Source organism: Vigna unguiculata, chromosome 7 (assembly GCF_037176805.1).
Source record: "Vigna unguiculata cultivar grain cowpea cultivar isolate G323 ecotype 2 chromosome 7, ASM3717680v1, whole genome shotgun sequence".
In the NCBI taxonomy this organism is placed as follows: domain Eukaryota; kingdom Viridiplantae; phylum Streptophyta; class Magnoliopsida; order Fabales; family Fabaceae; genus Vigna; species Vigna unguiculata.
In genome coordinates, this window is record NC_140798.1 from 1,817,236 (window position 1) to 1,845,122 (window position 27,887).

Genomic DNA, 27,887 nt, shown 5'->3' on the forward strand with positions numbered 1-27,887 from the left:
CATTATTGATTCGCATCAAGCCAACAAGTTATCACAAATACTCTATTATGTAGTTGGTTTTTGGTTGGTGACCTAATATTCTCATGTAAGAATTTTTTGAATGTGGTGTATATGTTTCAATTTTCCCACCAAAAGGGACTATGATGGATCCTCAAAGACGATTGAGAATATATGTTGAATATGATTCTCCCTCAATAATAAAATATCTTGAACTAACAATAGTTATACTTATTTACAGTTCGACTTTTCGACTATTACTTTGATGAATAAGTTTTTCCAACATTAGGGGGAGAAAGAAAACAATTGGAAAAGAATATTGGTTGAAATGAATTATAATTATCTTATCTTGATCCTCGTACAAAAGAATGTGAACCATAAGTTCAAAGGATAATTCATTTACAAAATTAGTCAATCCATTACCAAATGTTCTTATATACCAACTGCTAATGCTTCAAGTATATTACTCTTTATGTAAATATTTGTATTAACAAGTTGATTTGTTTACTTTATGGAATACATGTTGTTGTATTTATATATAGGACTAATGCTTCAAGTATATTACTCTTTATGTAAATATTTGTATTAACTAGTTTATTTGTTTACTTTATGGAATACATGTTGTTGTATTTATATATAGGACTCTTCTTATCAGTAATAATACACAAATGCACAAATGAGTTGCTTCTTATTTTCTCGTTCTCTATCCTTTTTCTCCTTCTCCTCTTTCTTATTAGTTTCATTTCATAACAATTATATTATTTTATTATGTTAAAATTTAATTATTACATTTTAAATATTAATGTGTAATTTAATTTCACATTTAATAACTTTTTAACACATTTGTTTATATAGCTTTTTCTTATGCTATTTTATTTAAATTAAAAATATTATTCGTGAAATCTAAATTTTAAAATCAACATAAAATGAATTCATTGAAAAGAAGAAGAAAAAACACGGAAGAGAGTAAAGAACTTAAAAATCATCACAAAACAAATAAAACCATTAGTCTTAATAATTAGTTAGAAGACGAATAAAAAAATAAAATAGTTATATATATATATATATATATTAAAAGATATATTAGACAATAAATACATAAAAAAAATTAACTTTATATAGTTTACTCTAACATTACTAATTACTTTTTATCAATTTCTTTTTATTAAATTATACATATACTTTATTTACTCGAAAAGAACCCTTAATTTATTCTGTTAAAAAAAGTAGAAAATTGCTTAAATTGGAAATAGACAATTCCATTGAAGTACGATTTTTTCTATTTCCATACAGATAACTGAATCCAGACCATGTAATGTAAGCCTTCATCATACGAAATTCACTTACTTCGACTATCAACCTAACAAACCAAACTTCACTTTAATAAGGCTTTTTTTCAATTTTAAATCCGTATTTATAAAATAAGATTAATTGACTTTCTTTTACAAGTTATTTCAATATTATTGTTTTTAATTATTAAGAATAAAATCAACTAAAAAATAGATTATTTAACTAAAATAATCAACATACATACATGACAACTTTGATCTTTAATTCAATTAAGATTACAAAGAAATCATTATTTATTGTAATAACTTTCCTTTCTTAAAAAAAACCTATAAATCATTACACTTAAATATTTAAATTATTTTATTTTTTTACAAGTGTAAAAAATTATAAGATAAAAATGTAAAAAATAAAATAATTTAAGTATTTAGGTGAAATGATTTGATGTATATATTAAAAAAAATTATTGTAACATGTATATATAAGTTGTAATTAAGTTTATTTACTAATTTGGTCTCAAAATTGAAAATGAAAAAATTAGATTATTTTAAAAAATAGGGTGCTAAATTAAACCAAAAATTTAATAACATGACACATGGCAGATTATAAATTTTCAGAAAAAATAAAATTTAAAAAAAAATTAAAATTAAAAAATTAAAAATTTCACAATTTGACACGTGTTCTATACGAACACAATTTTAACTCCAACTTAACAGAGATGACCAAATTATATCCTTTTAGATAATTGGAAAAATAAATTAAACTAACAAACTATAGACACCAAATTGAATTAAACCAGAAAATTAGGATATCAAATAAATAATTATACATAATAAATATTAGTGTTATTTCTCTTTAAAAATCTCAATCTTATTTACACTTTCTATAACATACCACATCACATTACAAATTATCCACTATTTATTATATAACTATCATTACTCTTTTAATATACAAATACAAAAATATTATATTTACTACTAATAATAGTAATAATATTTTATATTATTACATATATAAAGATGACTCATTTTCTTAACGTATGTTGAACCATTTTATTTATTTTGTTTTATTTACATATTTTCTTTCATTTCTCAAGTTTCATTTATTTTTTGTAATCACTTTAAAGTTTTTTATTCTCTTAAATCTCATTTTTTTTCTTTCTTAAATTAACTTTTTAAATTAGAAAACAGCATCAAATAAATAAATATATATTAGATTAAAAATATAAATTATTAGTACTTCTAGCATACTTTGAACATTGAGGAACTCCAAAATTTTCTCCATCTAATCTTAGCAGTGATTGCCTTCTCATTGCAATAATAAATAAATGTTAAATCAAACCTCCTCACCACACTCCATGAGAAGAAACCCTAAAATTTTTTATTTTCCAACTATTGCAAGTATAGGACGACGAGCAAGAATGAATGGGAGACATTACGAGTCTTAATAAATGATAAGACAACTTCAACTCTTTTTCAAACCCTTATTTTCAAATGTTAGGAGAACATAATCTCTTTCTTAAAACGTAAAGCAAGAACTGTTTGCCAACAGATAACGGAAAGGACTGATTTAATATACATTTACAAAGATGAAGACAAAATTGAGATCAATAAAAATAAGATGACCAATTTAAAATTTCTGAATCAAAACGAGAACCAATGGAATATTTTAACCTTAAAATAAAATAAAGTAAAAGACATGATAATACCGAAACTAATAGTAATAGTATATTATTTCAAGTTTCAAAACTATCGAGTTTCATTACAGAAAAACCAAAAACGAACACCAATAACCATTCGAACTCCATTACTAAACTAACACAAACTCTCCGTTCCACCGTCATTACAGAGCCTCCTACTCCGTTCGCAACCACTTCATTCACCAACAAAGAATGCTTCAGTCTCGGTTAAAACCTGTAACGGCATTCGCGGCGAAGCCGTCACCGTTGGTGGCTTTCGTAACGGTAATCGTCATTGGAGTGGTGGGGTTTTATTCCCTGCATTTCCCTTTCCGTTCCGCCGCTTCCCTCGACGCCTCGCGCTTCGACCACGTGTTCCTCTCGTCCTCCTCCAACGCCACGATCTCCAGCTACCTGCGCGCGCTCACCGTGCACCCTCACCTCGCAGGAACAAAACCCGCCTCCCTAACCGCGCGCTACGTGCTCAACCACTTCACCGGCCTCGGGTTCCGAACCACCACCGCGAGGTACCGCCCGCTGTTGTCGTACCCGCTGCGCTCGTCGCTCTCGGCGCATTTTAGTGACGGTTCGAGTTTGGAGTTTCGGTTGGGGGAGGGAGAGGGGAACGGGGAGGTGGTGGCGCCGTACCACGCGTACTCGCCGTCGGGGTCGGCGTGGGCGGCGGCGGTGTTCGTGAACTACGGGCGGGAGGAGGACTTCCGGTTGCTGGCGGCGGCGGGGGTGGGGGTGGCGGGGTGCGTGGCGGTGGCCAGGAGCGGCGGTGGAGTGGGGCGTGGGGCGGTGGTGGAGGCGGCGGAGAGGCATGGTGCGGCGGCGGTGGTGGTGTTCGGGGATGGGGATACGTGGCCCCGGGGTTTTGAGAGGGGACACGTGATGAGAGGGGGGATTGGGGACCCGCTGAGTCCTGGGTGGGGTGGGGTTGATGGCGGCGAGAGTTTGGGTTTGGATGATAATGAAGTTTTGAGAAGGTTTCCTAAAATTCCTTCCATGCCTTTGTCTTCTGAGGCTGCTGAGAGGATCTTGGCCTCACTTGGTGGAGCTCCTCTGCCCTTGGATTGGAGGGGTACCCTAAAGTCCTCCAAGGTTAGGAATGTTGGTCCTGGCCCCACCATCCTCAACTTCACTTATCAGGTAATTTTGTTTAGCTTCTTCAGATTTTATTCCATGCACATGCATGTAAAAATTGAGATTTGTTCATGTTTTGTGCCATAAATTTTCTGGAGAAGAAATTTTGAATTTTTAGGCTGTCTAAGCTTGTTCACTTCTACATCTTCTATCGCAAAACTCAAACAATTTTGATTACATTTATGGTTATTGGCTTTTGATTACATTTATGGTTATTGATTAACAGTATACAATTCTCGTGTATCCATGATGCACTGAGAGTGAAATTTTTTTTACTAGTCAGTTGTTTTAGGTTCGAACTTCAAAGTAATAATTAGTATAAAAATAAAGAAATTTTGTATGTTGTGACATCCCATTTAATAGATAAGTTATAATAAACAAAATATCATATAATCATAATATAAAATAAACCACGCAAATAGTATACAAGAATTAACCTTTTACAAATATCCAAATATATCGGAAAAGGAATACTAAGACACAAAATGCTACAAAAATTTTTCATGATGGAAAAGGAATACTAAGGCACGAAACAATGCTACAGACATGTTTCATGACGTAAATTCAGTTCTTCAAAGAGACTCAACAATGAGCAAGAACCATCATCACTTATCTAAACAACATCTCCTTCACCATGGTGATCATCAGGAATTTTCACATCTGCTCACCTCAAAGTTGGTGATCATTGCAAAAATGAAAAATCAAACAAGAAACAACACATATAAAAAGGGTAAGCAAGTGAAAATAATTTTGATATACATGCAAACAGATAATAAGCAGACAATTCATTGAGCACACACAACATGTAATAGCAAACAATCAAAGACCCTCTAACTTGATTATCTGGATAAATGTAATGGGATCGAATCACGAGTTGTTTGCACTTGTAGTGGCCTCTACTGCTCTGCAGAGTCATTGCGAATGGGTTTCACCTTACCACTTACCAGTCTACTCTATGTGAGTCTGACTGATTCATTAGACCTTGTTTGAATCCTCATTTCATTACATACACTACAACAACAACACCATAAAATCTTTCCTAGAGACTCATGAAATTACGTCAAGCACATGCCATAAATATATCCTCACACATCCATTATCATTTCATATTAAGCAAAACAATTTCAGTCTCATTACATCACATAAAACATACATGGCATCATTCTTTGTACTGTAAAAAGTAAATAAATCGGTCATGGAACCAATTCAGTAATTACAGTTTCCCTACACAAGTCTCGCTCATGCTAGAAGTCTTCGCTCATCCTCTTCCTCAAGCGAACACTTTTCGCCTGGACGAGAGTTCAAATAGTGGCATTGTGGAGTTTTTGCGAGTTCTCGCTTGAGCTAGATTACTCTTCACTCAAAATAGAAGTTCGTCACCTGAGCGACAACTCGAGCAGAAACCTGGGCGAGAGTAGCAAAAAACTCACCCAGGTTTCTGCTACTCTCGCTTAGGCGAGAGTTGCTCGCTTGGGCGAGAGTTGCTCGCTTGGGCGAAAATAGCATGCAGATCCAGAAACGCAAGCACAACTTCACCCAACATATTCATATTTTCAATCAACACAAACGTCAAACAAGCATTTAAAAATGTGATTCAGCAACCAACATACATGCAATACTCTTAAAAGCTTTAAACTCTAGTTTCCCTTACCTTGAAACTGAAAGCAAAACTGCGGGGAAGATGCCCTGACGGTAGCATCACCACAGCTCCAGAAACAAACTAGAGGGCTGAAAAACATGACCACAGGATCGAAGATGAGGTTCTAAGGAAGAATCCATGACAAAACCAACACAATAAAATTGGAAAAGGAGAAAAAAATAGAAGTTTGAGCTTAACTTACATAAAAGAAAGAACGTTCTGCTAGCTGAGAGGAGGGTTTCGCAACTGCCCTAGCTCAGTTTTTTCTTCAAAGGAGAAGAAAGAGTTGGAACTGTTTTGCATGCATGAGAAAAAGAGTGCAAAGCTGAGTGGGAAAGCTGAAGGGTTTTCTGAAGTGGAAACAAGTGGCTAGCCTAAGGCCTTTTTAGTCATCTGGGCCCAAAAGTTTAAAACAGAAGTGGGTTTTACATATGTACTATTTTCTCTGAAAGTCTTTTATACAGTCAACTAACTAAAATCACTCTAAATATAATTTAAGACAACCATGACAAAAGTGAACTCTTTCATCATACGCAACCACTTATGATTAGATGTGTAATCTAACGAAATTCTCGTTTGCATTATTAACAAAAATAGATCAACTTAGATATTGTCAATTTAATTTTTTTTTTGCATTAATATTTATCAGAAAACACATAATATTTAGATGTGGTAAAATAGTCAAATTCACTAATTATTTGTGCGAAAGAAATTAACCTTGTACTTAAATTAAAGGACAAAAGAGAAAATATTCAGTGAAATGTTGAGTATTTTTGAAGTTCAGGTTTTTGGCCATGTCTAATATGTGCCTAGGTAAACGTTAACCAAAACCTTGTAACACGAAAGCATTTCTAAACATCCTGGATATAGTATCCAATTTATTGTTCGTGTCTGTTGTTGGAATGTTTTTGATTATGACAGTATATCGAATTTTTTTATGCTCATCTTAACAACTAATAGACATTAATGTAGTACAACAATATTTAACTATGCTGTATGTTTTCTGTGCATGTTTTCGTCTGGCTTATTTGGTTTTTCAGGGAGAAATGAAAGTGGCCACCATTGAAAACGTTTTTGCCATTATCAAGGGACGGGAAGAATCTGATCGCTATGTTCTGCTTGGGAACCATAGAGATGCATGGACATATGGTGCTGTTGACCCCAACAGTGGGACAGCTGCCCTACTTGACATTGCTCGTAGATATGCTATTCTATTGCGTTTGGGGTGGACTCCACGGAGGACCATCATTCTATGCAGTTGGGATGCAGAGGAATTTGGAATGGTAGGTAGCTCCACTAATCTTGCGTTCATCATGGTTAACCACTTTCATTATGTGGCCACTGGATATTCATAAATGATAAGTCAATGAATCTGGACACATCTGGTGAAGTGAAAGTGAAACTCTACTTCCATTTGTCTTATTTACCTAAATTTGTTGCCACTATCTTGAGTAAGTCTCTTTCACACGCGTTAGAGTCTTTGATAAGATTTTTGCTTTAAAAGTTAATGCATAGTTGGTGCTTTTTATCTTGATCAATTTGCTTTATTTCAATGATGATGATGATGGTGTCACTTCTAGTAATGTGCTCTCTAAATCAAGTTTATCTGCTTCTGTAGATAGGATCCACAGAGTGGGTTGAACAAAACCTTGTTAATCTTCGTTCAAAAGCTGTAGCATACCTTAATGTAGACTGTGCTGTTCAAGGGCCTAGTTTCTTTGCTGGCTCAACTCCTCAGCTAGATGATCTCCTTCTCGATATCATCAAAAAGGTATTTGAAGTGATTATACATGCATATGCAAATCTGCATGTGGGTAGTGTTTGAACATGGTTGATCATGGTATTTGATTAATGCTTTACATCAATTGCCATGTCTGTTTATTTCAGGTCAAGGATCCTGACTCTGATGAGGGTACAACGATTTATCAGAATTGGGCAGCTGGTGGTGGAAAATCTAATGTAGGACTAACTTCTTGGCTGTATAGATGCCTTTCGAGTTTTGATAGATTCATATTTATTGTTTTCCCTTTTTCCTCTCACTGTTTTATTTAGGAAACTAATTTGAAATTGAAAAAAAAAAAAAATCTTTCAACATTAATTGATGATGATGAAAAACCATATATTTGCGGCTTAGCAGTTTTATCTTGGTTGATTGCAGATTCAAAGGCTGGGTAGAGTTGATTCTGATTTTGCTCCATTTGTGCAACATGCAGGGGTTCCATCTATTGATATGTATTATGGAAAAGGTACAGATTTCATTGATATGAACTAAAAGGGTTCCATATGATTTGAGAAAAAGTCGTGCAAAAATGTATCAGATACTCATGCATTATGTGTTGAATAATGTTATGTCTTTTCTGTAGATTATCCTGTCTATCACACTGCTTTCGACTCCTACAACTGGATGACAGAGTTTGGAGATCCATTCTTTCAGCGCCATGTTGCTGGTTTGATTTCTTGCTTAATACCCTTCTTAGCAAATGAAATTACTATTTTATTGGCGAATCCGTGTGTCAATCACGAGATGATATATCTTTTCTGTTCTTTGTTGTATCAGTTACTGGAATTTGGGGGCTTCTAGCCCTTCGCCTTGCTGATGATTCCATTATACCTTTCAATTATGTGTCTTATGCGGATCAGTTACAGGTATTCCTTTATCGTCATAAGTATTGTGATCTACTTCTTGCTAAGTACTATCTTTAGATATTAGAATTTCAAACCAGGAGTAAGGTTTAGTTAGATGGTTGATGACAAAATTATATGTTTATGAATTTTATCACTGCACTTCTATATCTTCCATCAATTCCAAAACATTCCTGTATCATTTTTGATTACTTAATCTTCGCCCACTTTGGACAGGTGTACAATGACAAATTGAGCAACTTGTTAGACAAGCAAATTTCTCTACATCCACTAACTGCGTCGATTCAAGAATTTGCTTCTGCTGCCAAAGAAGCTAATGAGGAATCAGAGGTAAAACGAAACTGCAATGGATTGTAATGTATTAGCATTATTTATGATTTAAATTTGACATAATTACTCTTACTTATCCTCCTGCCTTCTTCTACTTGTCTCTATGAACTGCAGAAACTGAGACTGCAAGAAAATTCAGATCATTTTGTGAATATGAAGATACGAGCATTGAATGATAGACTAATGCTTGCGGAAAAAGGCTTCTTGGATGTTGACGGACTTCGAGGAAGACAATGGTTCAAGCATCTTGTGAGTGTGCTTGCTTTCACTCTGCCTGTTAGAACTTTCATTAATGTTTAAGTTGACAAATACTTTCCCACTTATGAGATTAGATACTCTTCTGGTGCTAGTTGTAGGTTGAAAGATGTGATTGTAAGTTTAGGTTAAGAAACCTACCAACTTGACTGTCAGAGATCACCAGATTATGGTTATATTTAAACTTTTCATGTGATAAATTGCTTATTTGTATTAATACATTACATTACTGTACAGGTTTTTGGGCCTCCCAGAGACCAAGAAAGCAAGTTGGATTTCTTCCCTGGAATCGCTGACTCTATGTCCGAGATGTTTAAAATGAGTGAAAAAGAAAGGTTGGCTGCTATTCAGCATGAGCTTTGGAGGGTTGCCAGAGCTATTCAAAGAGCTGCTTCAGCACTAAGAGGAGATTTGGCCTAAGCCTAGTGGAAAAGATGGAAATATTTATCTTAGTTGAACAGTAAATTTCAGTTTCTATTTTTTGCAATAGTATGATTAGTCCAAGCTTCATTTTTACCTGTAAATGTCGCACTCTACATTTAGGTTAAATCACTTGCCTTCTTTGTTTATTTGTTTCTTTGATGAGAATTCTCTTTTTTAGTCGGCTTAAATGAACTTCATTGTTTTCTCTGGTTTGCTTTTTCCTTTTAAAGACTTACCAAAACAATATGGTAGTTATGATCTACTTTACTTTAATTATATATGGAGTTTTTCTTTTCAATAATTAAAATATGTAAGATGAAAACAAGTTGATTTATTGTGAAACACTGAACTGAACAATATTTTGCCATAACAGGGCAGATGCAAATTCAACCTGCTAACCTGCTAACATGTTGAGACATCCCTTTAATAGATAAACTCTAATAAATAAAATATCACATAATCATAAATAAATAGAGCAAGAAATATAAAGTATTAAAGAATTATTCTTATATACTTATTCAAAGTATCCTGACGAGAAGGGAAGATCAATGGCACAAAATAATGCAATAATGTGTTTTATAAAGCAAAATAGTCTAGTCAAAGATTGCTCACATAATAAAGAATTTAAAATAAAATTGTTCTTCAAAAAAAGACTCTAAGCAAAATCCAAGACAGCTAAACTACATCGTAACACCATCATCATGGTGGTCACCGGGGGTCTCTACATCTGTTCACACTAATATTGATGATCATTGCAAGAGGAAAATCAAACAAGGAAACAGACACAAAGAGAAAGATTAAGCTAGAGAAAAATAATTGTTAAGCAAGTAGATTTTAAATAGACAATTTAGTAAGCATATAAGACATATGATAGCAAACAATAAAAGATCCTCTAACTCAATTATCCAGATACATGTAATAAAATCAGATTCACTGGTTTCTTGCACTTGTGGTGGCCTCTACTACTCTGCAGAGCCATTGTCAATGGGTTTCACCCTACCACACACAAGGTTAGGTTAGTCAATGATCATCTAAGACCATTATTCTGCTAGAGACTAAGACTTCCTACTACTCTCACAACTTGAACCAGTTTGTTCTATGTGAGTCTGACTGATTCATTAGAGTGTCAGGATACAACCTTATTGAATCCTTATTTCATTACATACATTACAACACCACCACCACCAAAGTCTCCCCTAGAGACTCAGGGAATTACGTTAAGCTCAAATAGTACACATATTATCTCAAAACATAATCATCTCATGCCCAACATATGAAATACAGTTCCAAATATAACACCATACATGAACAACATCATTTATCATACTTTTAAGGAGTAAAACAGCCAATCATAGCAGAGAGCAAGTAATAAAACACATCCTTGCACCAGTCTCGCTCAAGCTAGAAGTTTTAATTCAAGCGACGAAGGTTCTCTCGCTTAAGCTAGACATTCTTGCCTGAGCGAGAGCTCAAACTGTGGCACTGTGAGTTTTTCGTGAGTTCGCTTAAGCGGGACCTTCTCGCCTGAGCGAGATTGTTCTTTGCTCAAAACTGAAGTTCCTCACCTGAGCGACAACTCGAATAGAGACAGAGGTGAGTTTTTGCTACTCTCGCTTATGCGAGAGTTGCTCGCTTGGGCGAGAATAACATGTTTCTCAAATGCTCACGCATGCACAGCCAAAATCCAAAATCAAACCATTGACAATTCATTTTCATACCCACACAAGCATCATCCAAGCATTTTAAATAGGAAATAGAACCAAAACAGGCAAGATATTTCAAACACGTTAAAACCTTAGCTTCCCTTACCTTGACTGAAAGCTAACTTGAGGAGAAGAAAGCCCTTAGTGGAAGGAACACCAGAACCTGAAACAACTTAAGAAACTGAAAACATAAGCACGGGTAGACAAAATTGAGACCACAATAGATATTTAGGTTGAACCAGAGTTTCAAAACAGAAAAGAAACAAAAAGAGATACGGGATTGAGTTCTACTTACGCGGAAGGAAGTGTTCAATAAACTCAAAGAAGGATGTAGCTTAAACCCTAAATCAGTTTCTACTTTTGTAGAGAGAAAGAAAGGTGAGAACTGTTTTGAGTAAATGAAGGAAAACTTAGTGAGAGGCCCAAAAATCTAAAAGAGAAAGTAGACTTTACACATGTCATGTTACTTGAACTTGTCCGAAAAAAAAAGTAAACAACTTTCAATTCATTCTTTTTATTAAAATTGTATCAATTTCATAGAATTTATTTATATACCTTGGTAAGACTCTTGGAGACAACAATTTTTTTTTCTATAAAGAGTTTAAATTAACTTATGCACTTAATTTGTGAAAAAAATAATTATTTATATGATTGTTAAAAGTTGTTATAGGTATTGAGAAGAAGTTCATCAAAATATATTCTTAAATAATTTGAAGTCATAATTTATACATTTAATTGTGTGTATGAGGAACTGATTTTATAGGTAAAATAAAGAAGCCCAAATAACATGAAAAGGAGTGAGTTTTTAACATCAAATAACCCAGCCTTTGTTATTCATAAAAGTTGGTGATGTTTTACAGAACTAAAGCAAATAATCAGTGGTTGGTTGACAAGAAATTACTTTAGAAATTTACAGTTAAATTAAACTTATTATACTTATTTCTTAAATTAGAATAAAAAATCATAACAAGAAGAAAAAGATAAAACAAAAAACGCGCCAGGTAGGGGTCGAACCTACGACTTTCTGCTTAGGAAACAGACGCTCTATCCACTGAGCTACAGGCGCTTGCATACTTGTTGCATCTTTTTATCTAATTGAACGCATCCTTTTTTAACTAAATTATATTTAACTTTGTATTTTTGCTTTGAAAACAACAAATTAATTTCAAGATATCAAAATATCCAATTTTTTTTTCGACTTATATAAATTCTTGGATAGTTCCCATATTCAAGATATGAATTATGATATAAACCTTATTTTTAAAATAATTTATTATAATAAATACTACACTAAAGATAAATAAAAAATAATAATTTAGTTTTTAAGCTTTATTTTTGTACGATAAAACTTATTTATAAGTATTATGTATGTATCTTAGATGTTGTAATTACACAACACTTACCATAGTCTGATAACCTATTAACTATAATGGAATAAACTATTATAAATATTATAATACTTAAACAAAGAGTTATTCGAAATACTTACCAAAAAAAAAGTCTTCTTTTGATTTAAAAAATATTAGAAATCAAAATCTTTCATATGTCCCAATTATAAATGATGTAACTCTTTCATGACTCAATTTATAATTGATGTCACACCAAAAATCATAATACATGCATATTCATAATATAATTGTACCTCAGCTCAAGGTACTCAAATATCAAGATACTTGAAATTATTTTTAAGATATTCAAAGGTAATATAAATATATATATGGAGTTGATTTTGAAATATTCAAAGTTTAATATAGTTTAATATGTAATTACATATACTCTAACTTTCTGGTTATCTAAACAACTCGGATCAAACTATTTAGATTTTAATAATATTGTGTGTAATTGAGTTTGTTTGTAGTCTTTAAAGGGCTCAAAAGAAGCCAATATATTATACAAAATATCATCGAATAATATTGTGTGTAATTCTTTCAGTGTTGCGGCTCCAAATCATAATCACTATCAAATAAATAAATAAATGGGCCACATAGTGAAACTATATTCATTAGATTGTGGGAAGATTAGTTTCAAATTATTATAATATATCACAATGTTTATTAATCTTTGATGCAATTAAAATACGTAGAATGTTACTATTCCTGACAGCAGTATAAGAACTTACTAAGTTTGCTACTAATAAATTGGAAGAATTAAGTACTAGTGAAATATAACTGTAGAGAAATTTTTACTTTTTTTTTTTTTCAAAAGTGAGTTATATCAATATTTTCTACTACATGTGCAAATATTTCTCATCAAAGTGGTATTATAGACTCGTGTGGTCATTGAAAATATCAAATTAAATTCTACATAAGTAATTTCTCAGAATTTTCAAAGCGAAAATTATTGTGTCCAATATGTTATGAGTAGGATAATTTATTTTCATAAACCTTTAACTTTCTAAAAAGTTAAATATCATTTTACTAAAATAATATTAAAAAATTATATGTTAGTTGCTTTTAAATAGAGAATTTTTTAAGTAGATCACTTAAATTAAATTAGGAAACAGTTGGCTGGGAAAATATTACATTAGGAAATACACTTAAATAAATTTGGCTTAAAAGATAATATATTATCTCTTTAATAAAAGTAATAAATATTAAAAAAATAAAATAAAAATGAGATCGCGCCAGGTAGGGGTCGAACCTACGACTTTCTGCTTAGGAAACAGACGCTCTATCCACTGAGCTACAGGCGCTTACGTAAGTTTGCACTTGATTACATTTATGGCGTGGTAGCATTAAAAAAAAAAGAACTAATTAATAGCTTCAATTTAATTAATTATTGAATTAATATTTTTAAAAATGAATTACAATATTTATTTATATTTCCAATTGATGAATGAAAAAGCATGAGATTCTCTTAATCTGAATCTTATCACAACTTGTAACAATCTATAGGATAAGATTGAGTGCATTATATAGATTATGCATGATTCATCTGATTGGGTCAAATTTTGGTCTCAAATTGGATAATATTTACTTATTCAGCTTAAATTTGAATTTTGTACTTATATTTTATGATAAAAAAGTTAACTTTCAACTAATACAATTTTTTTAAGATTAACTATTCCGCATTATTCATATAACTTTTTATGTTCTAAGTCGTGTTAATATTTTACAAATTAAGAAAATCAAACCCCGAACCTAACACTTTGAGATGTGGTGGTGACTATAGATCATGAATATAAAAATAGTGATTACATATAATCATTTAAATAAAAGAAATGTCAATCTTAAATCAAACACATTAAACTTAATGTCTACTTGTTTATATATAATTATTTAAATAAATTAAATGTCAATCTTAGATATGTAGGGTTAAATATATTTTTGTTCTTTTGATTTTCAATCAAAGTTGGAATTTGTCCTTTTAAAAAATTTAGACCAATTTAGTTATCAAATTTTAGAAACGTATGAATTTAATCCTTTTAACCACATTTTATTAAATTTATTTAACGTTTGATGATAGCATTTCAATTAATATTGAAGCAAAAATGTATCAAACGGTGTAAACAACTCAAATACTATCATAAAATGTGTTTAAAATATCAAATAAACTTAACAAAATCTGGTTATATTATATTACTTCATTTCTAAAGATAAATGACTAAAAATGATCAAAATTTCAAGAGGATACTAATTTCAACTTTTATTAAAAGTGAAGAGACTAAAAATATATTTAACATAACACAACTCAATAAATTGATATTTACTTCCAGTTTTTCAAGAAGCGAAGACGTACCATGTGTTCAAAGAGTTCTTATTTAAATAAAAACACTTGTATCAACACTTTTCATTGAAAATTAAATATTTTTAAACCTTTAAATTTTACAAACTAAAATATAAATATCAATGATGAAACCACACCAACATTTGGAATATAATCAAACTATGAATACAAATTCATCAATAAGTAACGTTTTAACATCCAAGTAACTACTATAAAATATAAAGATTGTAACATAGTTACCAAATTTTATGTTTTGGTCATCCCTATAGTAACAAAATTTGCCTTAAGATAAGTATGTAGTAACAAATTTATCAAGACTCAACAGATTATATTAGGTAAAAAATAAAATATAAAATATAAGGTATAAACCAAAATATAGAAAAAAAAATATAATAATTATATACTATTCACAACAACAATTTGAGATCAATTAATTCTCAATTTAGAAATTAAGTTTAAGTCTCACAAATAATGAAAAAGGAATAACAAATAATTGAAATAGAAAAATAGAATCATTAACGAATATAATTTAATACCCATTAATTTTTTTCTCATCAACTAAAACAAATTAATTAATTAAGAAATTAAATTTCATAACTTAACGTTTCAATTGAAATGAAATAAAGAAATTAATTAAAAACATTGGTCTAATTCAAATGAATAGTTATTGTTTACCTATGTAATTAATTATTATAATTAAGTTTTGAAAACCACCCTATACTTTAAATTTATCCAAAATTGATATAAAAGCCAAAAGACTTTTAAATGTCTTTATTATTTTTAAAGCTAATATAAGGTACTGAGATTTTAATTAACAATATAGAACAATATTCAATTTAACTTTTAAATATATTTGTCCTTAATCGTTTGTAATATATAACAATATTCAATTAAGATAAATAAGTATTTATATTGCAATTTATAGAACGCTATTCAATTAACATAATTAGTATTTATATTCTATTAAAAAAAAGTACTGACAAACGTAAAAGGAAGATTAGAGATAGTAACGGCTGAAGTTCATAAACAACACAGAATATAGAATGCATCATAAAATAAACCCCAAAACACCAATCTTCATGAGTCTTGACTAGAACCCTAAAAATAATGATTTTCCATATCCAAGTTCAGCGTCCAAATCACACTCTTCGGATCCTTTTATAGCTTTCACCAGATCTCTTTTTGCCATTTCAAGATTTACCTCTGCTTCAATTATCTTTCTCCTCAAAGCCTTTGTTTTCTCCTCTAAAGTACACACATTCTCCTCTAAAGTATCCACATTCTCCTTCAAAGTAATCACATTCTCTTCCAACCTTTTCACTTCAACAACTTTCTCAACACGAGTTTTAATGCCTAAGGCAGATTCAACATGTGGTTTTAACCAACCCAAATCAAATCCAAATGTCTGAAGTTCCTCCCATAAAGTTTGGAGATGATTGCAAGATTCATCATCCATGTCTCTCACCTTTTTAGTCTTCAGAAAATGAAGAACTCTACCCAGAGCTGTAAAAGCCCATTCAGTAAATCTTTGACTTTTCCTCTTCTTGCTATCGATAAGTGATGGATAGCATGAACAAACTTGTTCAAGTAGAGGAACAAAGTGTTTCTCTACTCTTCCTATGTCCCTAAAATCCACCATCTCAACAAATGATGAGGTTGGGATCATTTCCTTGGGTGAAACATTCTCGATGCTTCCAGCAACCTTTTCATCAATTTTCATCTCTGATTCAACAACTTCTTTCTCTTGTTCTGATTTTTTGAACCAGCATATGAACTTCAATTATACAAGTATCATTCATTATGAAACCACGACTAGAGTCACAAAGATCACCCAAAGGTACGAAGGATTTGTAACCATGATCATCCTCTACTAAATTGAAGGTGTGACTAGTTTCTGACAAATTCATATATGAAAAGTCAGTTGCTTATAAAATAGTTTAAAACATATATGAAATTGGAGAGTCTGACTATTCAGGAATTTAAGGTAGAAAAACATATTAAGGAAAAACATATAGATAGAAAAAGCTAGTTTCATTCGCCTGAGAAAATAATATTAAAATATCAACAAGAGAGAAAAGTGTGAAATATACCTTTGATTATATTCTTTCCGTGATCGAGCTGATTAATAAGATTGATTTTGAAAACTGCAAATTTTTGCCATCCATGAGGCATAGTAGCAGCACCAGAATCCAAATAAAGTGACAAATCCTCAACTTCATTCCCTTTTGGAAAGATAAGAATCCTCCTATAAAAACAAAGTAACAAACTTAATGAGAAAAAGATTTATCCTCCTATAAAAACAAAGTAACAAAACTTAATGAGAAAAAGAGACGAAATCATATGAAAGAGGAAGATAAAAAGTATGTATAATAATTAAATGAAGCACCATGTATGGCCATGGAGAGAAAACTTTTCCGAGTATATTTTGGAGTCTAACTTGGAGAAGTTGGTAATGGTCCATGTAAATTTCTCAAACACTTTATCCTCAGTATTCTGATCATCCATTTCAGTAACTCCTGAGTTTCAACCTTGCCACTGACAAAACAAACAGTGTTGAGTTTCACTTAGGAAGATCAAACCCATGATTAAACATGACAAATAAAGACATTTTATGGTCGAATAAAGTTTTATCAAGGATGGAAGTCGTTAGGAAAGAATCGGTTTCGAGTGAAACCGTTTTGGATCCTATCGGTTTTGCTTTTTTATTTTTTTTAAATTTTCATTTTTATATTACAGGTAAATTTATTAAATAATACTACATACAGTTTTATATTTTATGTTTATTAGGATTAAAAAATAATAATGTAGTTGACACATTTTACTAAAATAATATGTTTTGGAGTATTATATTGAGTTTTAAACTAAAATATGTAATACTGATATTAATTTTTAATATTTTTTATGTTTAAGCTTTTTTTAATTAATAGGCGTACTTTTTAGGAAAAAGAGGTTTAGAAAATTAATTAAAAAAGCACAACAAAAATCTGAAAATTAATAATATAAAATAAAAAAAAAGTATTACATTTTTTAGTTTTTTCTTAAAATAAACTCTAACCTTATAATATATTCTGCCATGACATGAGAGATGCAAACTAAAATCATGTAATAAAAATTAAAATAAATGTAATTGAAAAAATTTAAAAACCAAAACCGTTAGATCCAAACCGATTTTATTTGAAATCGGTTCTAATCCTAACCACTTCTATTTCTATTATTTCTATTGAAGTTGTTATCATTTATAACGTTTTTTACTTTTTAAAAATTTTAAAAGAAGACGGTGCCACTAACGACTATCTACTTCACTTAATGTATCGTTACCCATTTTCATTTGATGTATTGTTATCCATTATTTGATGTGTCGTTATTCATCATGACGATTTCACCCATCTTGTATAATATTTTAATCAATTGATTCATATTTGTAAATTAATCTTCAAGTGATCCAAATCTGTAATTTTGCCTATGTTGGTTGTTAGTTATTGGGTGTTTGAAAAACATAGAAGGCTGAAACATGAAAAATAAGCAAAATTTGAATAGCAGAAAATTATATTTTAATGTAAATTTAGGGAAATAACTAAATGAAACTTCATTTGGGTAACAGTAACAGTGGAACCTCAAAGATATCTATAAAATGGACAGCTATAGAATTAACATAGCATGTTACACAGCACTGACAACAATAGGAAATTCCGATGAATGAGAGAGATTGTGGCAAAATGAGAGCCAGTGAAGGTTTATATAGAAAGCCAAATGCTGCAGGTTTAATTAATAAATATAAATTTTATGATGAAACTTACTAATAAATAAAAATATTATTTTAAATTAAAAAGTATATATTCTTAAATTAAAAGAAGTTGTTAATATAAATCATTCATTACAATTTATAAACAATTTGTACGTATGAAATTTAAAATAATTATTTTATTTTTAAGCAATTCGGCCTTGGTAGACGCGATTTTATTGGGTTGCTCATTGAGAACAAGTTTAGAAAGTTGTTTTTACATTGTTAACTCTGTTTTCCAATGTCCTGGAAATTTAACCACACAATGATAACTGTAAAAGTCACAAATTTTAATAACTCTTCTTAGTGTCTAGTTTCAAAGTTGATTCATTTTCTTGGATGAAATTGAGTTCAATTTTATTTTCCCTGCTCAGCCTTTTTTATCCTATTCTTATTTTTATTTTAAATAAATTTACTCATATGATAAGAATACATAATTTTGTGAATAATAAAAAATGATGTTATAATTAATTAAGACAATAAAGCTACTTTCATTATATTATAATTATAATCATAATATCATTCTATATTAATTATAAAATAGAAGTCACTTCCGTCGTCCATTCTCTCAAATATTAAAGCAAACAAGTCACAAAATTTAATAACTCTTCTTGCCGTAGTATTTGAGAAATGTTTATTGATTTTCTTGGATGAAATGTCGAGTTCAGTTTTTCTGCTTTCTGTTTCAGCTTTTTTTAATCTATTTTTATTTTTTAAAATTAGTTTATTTATGTATTAAGATAATAGAAATTACTTGTCCTTTTAATACTATTCTATATTAATTACAAAACGTTACATTTTTCTAAACAATGAAAATGAGTAAGATGATGATAATAGTCACGCTATTTGGATAACAAAAAATTAAGATAAAAATAATTTTTTTTGAGCATTCAAGAAAAAAAAATTAAAAATTTTAAATTAAAAATATTTAACTTTTTAAGGGGTTTAAAATTTAATTAAATAAAAAACATATAAAACACTTGTAATAATAAAAGAAAATTGCTAATATATGGTAATAAACACTTCAAGAAAACTGTTTTGGGAAAATCATTTATTTTATTTCAAACATACGAAAATTTTCATATAGGTAGAGTAGTTTCAGAAGTTAATAGAAGTATGACAAAATATATATATATATATATATATATATATATATATATATATATATATATATATATATATATAAATAAGGTTGTAGGTTCAACACTTTCCTTGATAATTTCGAAATATAAGTTTGTATTACTAATACCAATTTATTTATATCATTAATCTTCCTATAGTTTTTTTTTTAATTTGAAATTATTATTAGTTATACCTCTCGTCATGGTACTTAATGAAATAAAATAAAATAAAATAAACAAATATAAAATAAAAAGTATAAAAAAAGTACCGCAAAAATACTGTGCACAACACCAATTTAAGATCAACTTTCCCCTTTAGAAATTAATTTGAAGTCTAAAAAAATATAAAACTGATGAAAAAAGGATAAAAATATTTTGAATAAAAAAATAGAAATTAATTGAAATGAATAATTATCTTCTCAATACTTGTGTAATTTACTATAAAAAGTAATATTTACAATTTCACTACGATCATAAAAACCCCTTATAATCTTAATCGTAATTTCAATTTTAATTATCTATATCACTCATGTTAATTAAGATTACGAACAACAAAAAGAATATACCATGCATCCTAAAAGAAATACATAAATGAACCCTTAAATATCAATTTCATACTCACATCATTTGTGGTCAAAGAAGTTCAAGACACAAAAATCATAATGATTATGAGAACATATAATTGTTCATAAAGTTAAAAAAAAAAAAAAAACATGTAAAAGAACTATAATAAATTATTCGACAAACAACATAAAGAATCATGATTTTTCATATCCTAGTACAGCATCTAAATCAAAGTCTTATAAGCCTTCTTTTAATTATATTCTCGTCCAATGAGCTACAGGCGTGCAAAGCGTTTGCACGGATTCGAGTTGGGTTGGATTGAGAAAATTTCAACTTTTTCAAAAGTGGGTTGAACTCAACCCGGCTCACTTAATCCACGGATTAAACGGGTTCGAGTCGGGTTGGCCCACTTAACCTACCAACATTTTTTACAATTTTTTAAAATTTTTTAAAATTTTTTTTTAATTTTCTTTTAATTTTTTTAATAATTATTTACTACTCCTATTATATATGTTCACAATTTCATATTTTTAAATGCTAGAATGTTGCTTAATTATATTTGAATAGTTTGAATGTTTAATTAATTTGATTGTCAAGTTATATATGTTGATACTTTAATCTGTAACTATAATCTTTATAGTAAATTATTCAAGTAATCGTCTTTTAAACAATTGTTTCTAAATTAGCATGAAAAAAATGTATAATTTTTTTATTTATATTTTGTTGAATAGCATGACGGAAAATTTATAATATTAGCTATGTTTTCTTAGACTATATGGATACTTTCTTAGAAATAATTCTTCATATATTGGTGGTGAGCATGATCAACACATTGGTTCTTGATTTTATTATGATTGTCATCTCATGGGTTACTTAAAAATTTATTTAAACATTTGAATACTAAAAAATAAATAAATAATTTTTTTAGGTGGGTTGGTGAGCCAACCCACTTAACCCACCAACTTGTGGTAGGTTAAGTCGGGTTACAAAATTTATGGCTCACCATAAAGTGAGCCGGGTTGAGTTCACTCATTTTCAATCCGGCTTGTGGTGAGCCAACCCGTGTGAGCCGGGTTGGTTCACTTTGACACGTCTAGTCCACACTTAATTATGTTTATTCACAATTATACTTTAGAAAACAAAAGAACTAATTAATAACTTCAATTTAATTAATTGTTTTGTCGAATTAATTTTTGTAAAAAGGAATTATAATATTTATTTATATTTCCAATTGATGAATGAAAGAGGATGACATTCTCATACTATAGGAGTTATGTAAGGTTAAATGGATTATCAGATTGAGTGCATTATTTAGATTACGCATGTTTTGGCATTTTTGTATTTTAGGATTTTTTTTACTCGAATTTGTAAAAATTAGTTTGTTGAATTTTTTTTTTGTAAAATAGGAACAAATCGTTAAGGCAGAGGACGACATTATAGGTGAAGTCGTCCTTCACCCTGCCAGTTTTCTTTTTTTCTTTTTCAAAAAGTGAAGTCATCATCTATAAAACCTGTTTTTATTAATTTAAAAAGTGAAATCATCCTAGCACATGACGACATTATTTTTCATTTTTATTTTTTGATGTTATAGTTATAATTTTTAGATGCTCTTAAAGAAGGATATTTAGGCATTTTTCATGGAGGGAGCAAAATCTCTACACCCTACTATTCTGCAGCTTTTTCTCCCTTTCAAGTTTGAATACATGTTTATATCTTATCATTTTTTTCAATTTTTTACCTCAAAGAACAAGCTGGGATTTATCCTTTTGGATTCTATGATAAGACTTTTAAAATAAGATATATTGAATGGAATGTTTACAAATAAATAAATTAGTTATATATATATATATATATATATATATATATATATGAATTTTACATAATTTAATGACATGACAAAAAAAATTGATGGATAATATTTGAAGCTAACTTATAACTTGATTTAAGAATATAGATCTTATAAAACTAAAATATAACCGTGTCGTAAAAAAAAATGAAAAGTGAATCGTCATGTACAATGACGACTTCACTTTTTAAGTTAATAGAAATCGGCTTCACCAATGACGATTTTGTTTTTTAAAAAAAAAGAAATTAGTTTGAAGACAACTTCACCTATAATATATCGTCCTCCACCATGACGATTTATTCCTATTTGACAAGAAAAAAAAATAACTGACCCACTTTTATATATTTAAGTTAGAAAAGACTCTCAAATAAAAAAAGCCGCATGTTTCATTTGATTGGATAATATTTATTTCTTCAGTTTAAATTTGAACTTTGTTCCTATTACTTAGGATAAAAAAAAGTTAACTTTTACCTTCCGTGCACATCTTTAAACCATTTTTTAAGGTTAACTAATTCGCATACATATAATTTTGTTATGTTCAAAGTCGCATTAGTATTTTACATATTAAGAACATCTGAACCTAATACTTTGATACGTGGTGGACTGTAGAGTCATGAATATAAAAATATTGATTACTTATGATAATTTAAATAAAAGAAATGTCAAACACAATAAACTTAACGTTAACTTTTTTACAACAAATTGGTTTCACCATTTTAAATTTAGTCATTTGCGTGTGATTTCAAATGAATGTTTCATAGTATCATCCCTTGACATGAGACATATTTTTCAAATAGCAAAGAAACATTGTGTCCAAAGAGTTCTTATTTAAACAAAAACACTTATGTCAATACATTTTTGTTGAAAATTAAATATTTTTAACCGAGTTAAGGATAAGGTATATTCAACGAACTAAATTATAAAAAAACCAATATGAAACAACCATACACGTTTGGAATATAATCAAAGTATGAATACAAACTCATCATCAGTAAGTAAAATTTTAACATTAAAGTAGGTACTAGAATGATAAAATAAAGATCGTAACGTAGTAACAAATTCTATGTCTTGATCAACCCTTTAGTAAAAAAACTTCTCATAAAGTAAGTATATAGTAACAAATTTATCAAGATCTCTCTATATATTGAATTAACTCTTTCACTTTTTCTTTTTCTTCAACTTTTTCAAAATGAAATTAAAGAAATATAACAAAATAAAACAGATCAATTAATATAAGTTATAACAAAAATACAGCAAAGATTATAAGAATTATATACTATTCACAACAACAATTTGAGATCAATTAATTCTCAATTAGAAATTAAGTTGAAGACTCAAAAATGATGAAAAAGGAATCACAAATAAATAAAATATAAAAATAGATTTATAGACAAATATAAATTAATATCCATGATCTAAAACTAACTAATTAATTAAGAAATTAAATTTACAATGCTAACGTCTAAATCCAAATGAAATTAAGAAATTAATTCAAAACATTGGTTTAATTCAAATGTGTACTTATCGTTTCAATAGCTGTGTAATTAATTGTTATAATAATGTTTTGAAAAGTCCAATAATTAACTATAAGATTTGGGTTTTAAAACTTCCCTAAACTTTTAAACTTCTACAAAATTGATTTAAAAGAAAAAGGTCTTTTAAATGTCTTTGTTCCTTTTAAACCAAATAAAGGTACTAAGATTTAAAAATTCAGAGATTCAAAGCCCTTTGTTTTAAAAACTAACACCCGCATTTACGAAAACCATCTTAGATATATTTCATCGTTTGCAATATGTAATAATATTCAATTAACATAAATAAGATAAACATTTATATTACAATTAATAACAATACTCGCAAACATAGTATTTATAGTAACGGTTAATTTCTAAAACAACACGGAATATAGAATGCATCATAAAATAAACCCTAAAGAAGTTAACACCCAAAACAAATGCATTTGGAAGCCTAAATTTAAAGCATATAATTATAGAATAAATAATTGAAGGGTTGAAGGCTTAAAGAAAATCATAATGATTTTCCATATCCCAGTTCAACGTCCAAATCACACTCTTCGGATCCTTTTTTAGCTTTCTCCAGATCTCTTTTTGCCATTTCAAGATTTACCTCTGCTTCAATTATCTTTCTCCTCAAAGTCTTTGTTTTCTCCTCTAAAGTAGTCACATTCTCCTCCAAACTTTCCACATTCTCCTTCAAAGTAATCACATTCTCTTCCAACCTTTTCACTTCAACAACTTTCTCAACACGAGTTTTCATGCCTAAGGCAGATTCAACATGAGGTTTTAACCAAGCCAAATCAAATCCAAATGTCTCAACTTCCTCCCATAAAGTTTGGAGATGATTGCAAGATTCATCATCCATGTTTCTCACCTTTTTAGTATTGAGAAAATGAAGAACTCTACCCAGAGCGGTAAAAGCCCATTCAGTAAATCTTTGACTTTTCTTCTGCTTACTATGAATAAGTGAGGGATATAGCGAACAAACTTCTTCGAGAAGAGGAACAAAGTGTTTCTCTACTTTTCCTATGCCCCTAAAATCCACCATCTCAACAATTGATGAGGTTGAGATCATTTCCTTGGATGAAACATTCTCAATGCCTTTAACAAGCTTGTTATCAACATTCTTCAGTGATTCATCAACTTCTTTCTCATGTTCTGACTGTTGAACCAGTATATGAACTTCAATTATACAACTATCATTCAGCAGGAACCCACGACTAGAGTCAAGAAGTTCATCCAAAGGTATGAATGATGGGAAACCCCAAGAAACCTCCTTTGAATTGAACGTGTGGCTAGTTTCTGACAAATTCATAAACCAAGAGCCAGTTGTGTATCAAGTTTAAAACAAAATCATACGATAATTGAGAAAGCGTGGTAAAAGAGTCATTAGGAACTAAATAATCTGAATCTTCCAAAAAGTTAAAATTCGTCCAATTAAAGATACTCTGTATATGAAATTGCTAACAGAAAAATAGTTTCATTCACCTTAGAAAATAATATCAATATCAAGTTGAGAGATAAGTGTGAAATATACCTCCCGTTACATTCATTTTGTGGTCGAACTGATTAATGAGAATGAGTTTGAAATTTGCAAATTTTTCCCATCCATGAGGCATAGTAGCAACACCACCACCATTCAAATAAATTGACAAACACTTCACTTTATTCCCTTTTGGATATATAACAACCCTCCTAAAAATAAAGTGAAAAAACTTAATGAGAAAAACAAATGAAATTATAAGAAAGAAAAACATGTAGAGTAGACAGGAAATGAATGAAGCACCATTTGTGGCCATCGAGAGAAAAGGTATCCGAGTACAATTTTTTGGAGTCTAACGTGGAGAAGTTGGTAATAATGGTCCATGTAAACTTCTCAAACACTTTATCCTTTGTATTTTGATTCTCCATTTCTGTAACTTCTAAAGCTTCAACCGTAACACTGACAAAATCAACAATATTTGATTTTATCTGATGAAGATAAAAAATAAAGATCTTGGATGGTTGAATAAAATCATACGTAAAAATTAACAACATGGTAAGTGTTGCTTGTTTGAAAAATATAAAAGGCTGCGACATGAAAGAAAGAAAAGAGAAGTTTGAATCTGTGAAATGACGTTGGAGATAAGGGTGTTGTAAATAATGAAGTACAGTGAAGGAGAAAGAAGAGGAAGGAATAAGTAAAAGAGAGAAAGTGAAGGTTTTAATGAAGGGTTTCTTTAAAGGAAGTAGCAGTTGTGAGAGATGCGAAAGGACGTGATGTTTCAGAAATGGTGGAGTAGTGTGTGATGTTTCGAATTCCATGAAGTGAAGGGTTTTTGATTAATATGAAGGGTTTGGAAATGCTTTATTTGTTTGGAGTGATCTCCTAAAGTGGAGTAAGAAAAAACGAAAGTTGATCGCAAGAAGAAGTGATTTGCAATGATAATAGATGTGCAGAAAGAGATTTGAGGCAATAAAATTTCATTTACCAAAATACTCTTGTCAAATCACACACTCATTTCAATTACAGCCTTGTGCGAGATTTCTGGAGATGGATCACCGAATGTGAAGATGGTTGGTAGGTGGAAAACTTAGCTGCATTTGAAGGATCATGATGCTCAAACAAGGAGTTTATGATTTTTATATACACCGATATATTAGTATACCGATCGTATTTGTTTTATTTTATATATTAAAATAATAAAATAGAAAAAGTATTATTCAATAAAATATTATGAAAATTAAATTATATTATTGTAAATATTGTTATTAAAATAATTAGTAAATCAAAATAATACAATAATAATTTCAATTTTAAATATAATAAATAGAATTGATATCATAATATAATACAGTTAATTAATTTTACGAAATAATTATAATAGTTTATGATTCATGCGAATATTTTTTTTTCTTTTATTTTAACTTTTTTTAGAATAATAATATAATTGTTATTATATTTATTTAACCATTAAAAATACTAATAATATTATTAATATAAATTATAAATTATAAAAAATTTAAAAGATTAAAACTCTATTTAACAAAAATATTTAGTATAACGATGTTTTCTATAATTAAAAAAACACGCTTATAATAATAACACCATTATGAATAATAATAATAATAATAAAAATAATAATGATACCAATAATAATAACATTTATTGTGAGATCCAGGAAATTTATGAAAATTAATAAGTAATGGAATGAAGAAATGAGGGGTTGAGAATACCTTAAGGGAGTTCTTTGATAAACCTTAGACAAGAAACAATGATAACTTAAAGGGTTTAGAGTACTTGGTTATGTTGGGAGGACTTGGGTTCAAGTCTAGTGTGTGCCATTAGTGTGATTTAATTGTGTTTTATATTACCAAAATATTATGAATGCGGAAACATGGTTTAACCTTATATGAATGTGTGAATTAACAAGAATAATGGGATAGCTTGTTGGTGTGCATGTGTTTGACGAATTGGGAGGTTGTGGGTTCGAATCTTGACTAGAGTAAGTAGGCTATTTATATTTTTATATTTTTGCCAAGTGGTTAAATGATCTAGAAACTGTAGAAATTCTCTGGAAATCAAAAAGGTAGCAGTTTAGGTGTAGTAATGGCTATTAAAATTTAAATTAATTTCGTTTTATAAGTTTTTTTATTTATTTTGGGCTGAATTGGTGAGAGGGGGAGGAGTGAGTGAGAAAACAAAGAGTCATATTGTGTGGCTAGGGAGTTCTGAGAAATTGCAATCCAGAGAGGGAATTAGAGTGGAGGCAAGGAGGGGAGCTTTGGGAAACAAGGAAGAATTCATTTGGGATTTGTTGAAGCTAAAACACCAGGTAAGGGGAGTTGATTTTGTTTGTTGTTTTCGTTTCTTCCATTGATTGTGTGTTGTATGAGAATTGATATAGGAAATGGGTGGATATTATTTCAGAATTCTGTAGTGGGTTCTTGCGCCCTTTGTTTGTGTACATAGTGTGGTGTTTGGCCCATTTTATGGGTGGTTAAGTTGTCATGGTTTCCAAAAGTATGTTATACTTGTGTTTATGCCGATTTAGTTGTCTCGCTGCCTCCATGTTGACACAAGCATGATATATGTATTGTGATGTTGTTCTCAGTACTCTTGAATGTTCTTTTAGTGGAGTAATTGCTTATAAATTTATGTACTCGTTGATGGTTATTGGAAGCCATGGCTGTGTGAAAATTTTATTGGTTTCACCTTATTATTTTTAGTGCTGTCATTTTGTTTCTG

The 27,887-nt window shown here is 29.8% G+C and overlaps 3 protein-coding genes, 1 long non-coding RNA gene, 2 other non-coding genes and 1 pseudogene across 7 annotated transcripts; 1 reads left to right on the forward strand and 6 right to left on the reverse strand.

The window, feature by feature from the left end:
- The first annotated feature begins 3,035 nt into the window (after window positions 1–3,035).
- On the forward strand, window positions 3,036–9,609 carry LOC114190050 (putative glutamate carboxypeptidase AMP1). The gene is made up of 10 exons (XM_028078806.2): window positions 3,036–4,117; window positions 6,791–7,033; window positions 7,369–7,521; window positions 7,638–7,709; window positions 7,909–7,996; window positions 8,114–8,197; window positions 8,308–8,396; window positions 8,610–8,723; window positions 8,838–8,972; window positions 9,216–9,609. Exons 1-10 carry the CDS (start codon window positions 3,179–3,181, stop codon window positions 9,396–9,398), a joined length of 2,100 nt encoding a protein of 699 aa, XP_027934607.1. The 5' UTR covers window positions 3,036–3,178; the 3' UTR covers window positions 9,399–9,609.
- Window positions 9,610–9,960: 351 nt separating this feature from the next.
- Window positions 9,961–11,544, reverse strand: LOC114192666 (uncharacterized). Of its 2 annotated transcripts, none has more exons than XR_014983931.1 (3): window positions 11,400–11,544; window positions 11,211–11,267; window positions 9,961–10,137 (listed from the first exon to the last, which is right to left on the reverse strand). It is a non-coding gene; the product is annotated as an uncharacterized LOC114192666 (long non-coding RNA). The 2 variants fall into 2 exon arrangements; XR_003606136.2 differs by lacking the exon at window positions 9,961–10,137 and adding an exon at window positions 10,199–10,966.
- A 553-nt stretch (window positions 11,545–12,097) lies between these two features.
- Window positions 12,098–12,170, reverse strand: TRNAR-CCU (transfer RNA arginine (anticodon CCU)). The gene has a single exon. It is a non-coding gene; the product is annotated as a tRNA-Arg (tRNA).
- Window positions 12,171–13,723: 1,553 nt separating this feature from the next.
- TRNAR-CCU (transfer RNA arginine (anticodon CCU)) lies at window positions 13,724–13,796 on the reverse strand. The gene has a single exon. It is a non-coding gene; the product is annotated as a tRNA-Arg (tRNA).
- A 2,124-nt stretch (window positions 13,797–15,920) lies between these two features.
- Window positions 15,921–17,335, reverse strand: LOC114189989 (uncharacterized). Its single transcript, XM_085675517.1, has 3 exons — window positions 17,217–17,335; window positions 16,921–17,075; window positions 15,921–16,724 (listed from the first exon to the last, which is right to left on the reverse strand). The coding sequence occupies exon 3, from the start codon at window positions 16,548–16,550 to the stop codon at window positions 15,921–15,923; it is 630 nt and encodes a 209-aa protein (XP_085531643.1). The 5' UTR covers window positions 16,551–16,724; window positions 16,921–17,075; window positions 17,217–17,335.
- LOC146884522 (ubiquitin C-terminal hydrolase 12 pseudogene) lies at window positions 16,558–17,335 on the reverse strand (annotated as a pseudogene).
- Window positions 17,336–24,069: 6,734 nt separating this feature from the next.
- LOC114189990 (MATH domain and coiled-coil domain-containing protein At3g58370-like) lies at window positions 24,070–25,570 on the reverse strand. The gene is made up of 4 exons (XM_085675332.1): window positions 25,446–25,570; window positions 25,197–25,354; window positions 24,382–24,961; window positions 24,070–24,339 (listed from the first exon to the last, which is right to left on the reverse strand). Exons 1-4 carry the CDS (start codon window positions 25,568–25,570, stop codon window positions 24,171–24,173), a joined length of 1,032 nt encoding a protein of 343 aa, XP_085531458.1. The 3' UTR covers window positions 24,070–24,170.
- Between the last annotated feature and the right edge of the window lie 2,317 nt (window positions 25,571–27,887).

Excerpts from the sequence above, each read along its gene's own strand:
- LOC114189990 (XM_085675332.1), bottom strand. The coding sequence starts at position 25,570 with ATGGAGAATCAAAATACAAAGGATAAAGTGTTTGAGAAGTTTACATGG. Across the intron at positions 24,962-25,196 it reads CAAAATGAATGTAACGGGAG|AAACTAGCCACACGTTCAAT; the intron begins GTATATTTCACA and ends TGAATTTGTCAG. Across the intron at positions 24,340-24,381 it reads AAAGTTGTTGAAGTGAAAAG|TTTGGAGGAGAATGTGACTA; the intron begins GTTGGAAGAGAA and ends GAATGTGGAAAG.
- LOC114190050 (XM_028078806.2), top strand. The coding sequence starts at position 3,179 with ATGCTTCAGTCTCGGTTAAAACCTGTAACGGCATTCGCGGCGAAGCCG. Across the intron at positions 7,997-8,113 it reads TGATATGTATTATGGAAAAG|ATTATCCTGTCTATCACACT; the intron begins GTACAGATTTCA and ends TCTTTTCTGTAG. Across the intron at positions 8,973-9,215 it reads GACAATGGTTCAAGCATCTT|GTTTTTGGGCCTCCCAGAGA; the intron begins GTGAGTGTGCTT and ends ATTACTGTACAG.
- LOC114189989 (XM_085675517.1), bottom strand. The coding sequence starts at position 16,550 with ATGAAAATTGATGAAAAGGTTGCTGGAAGCATCGAGAATGTTTCACCC.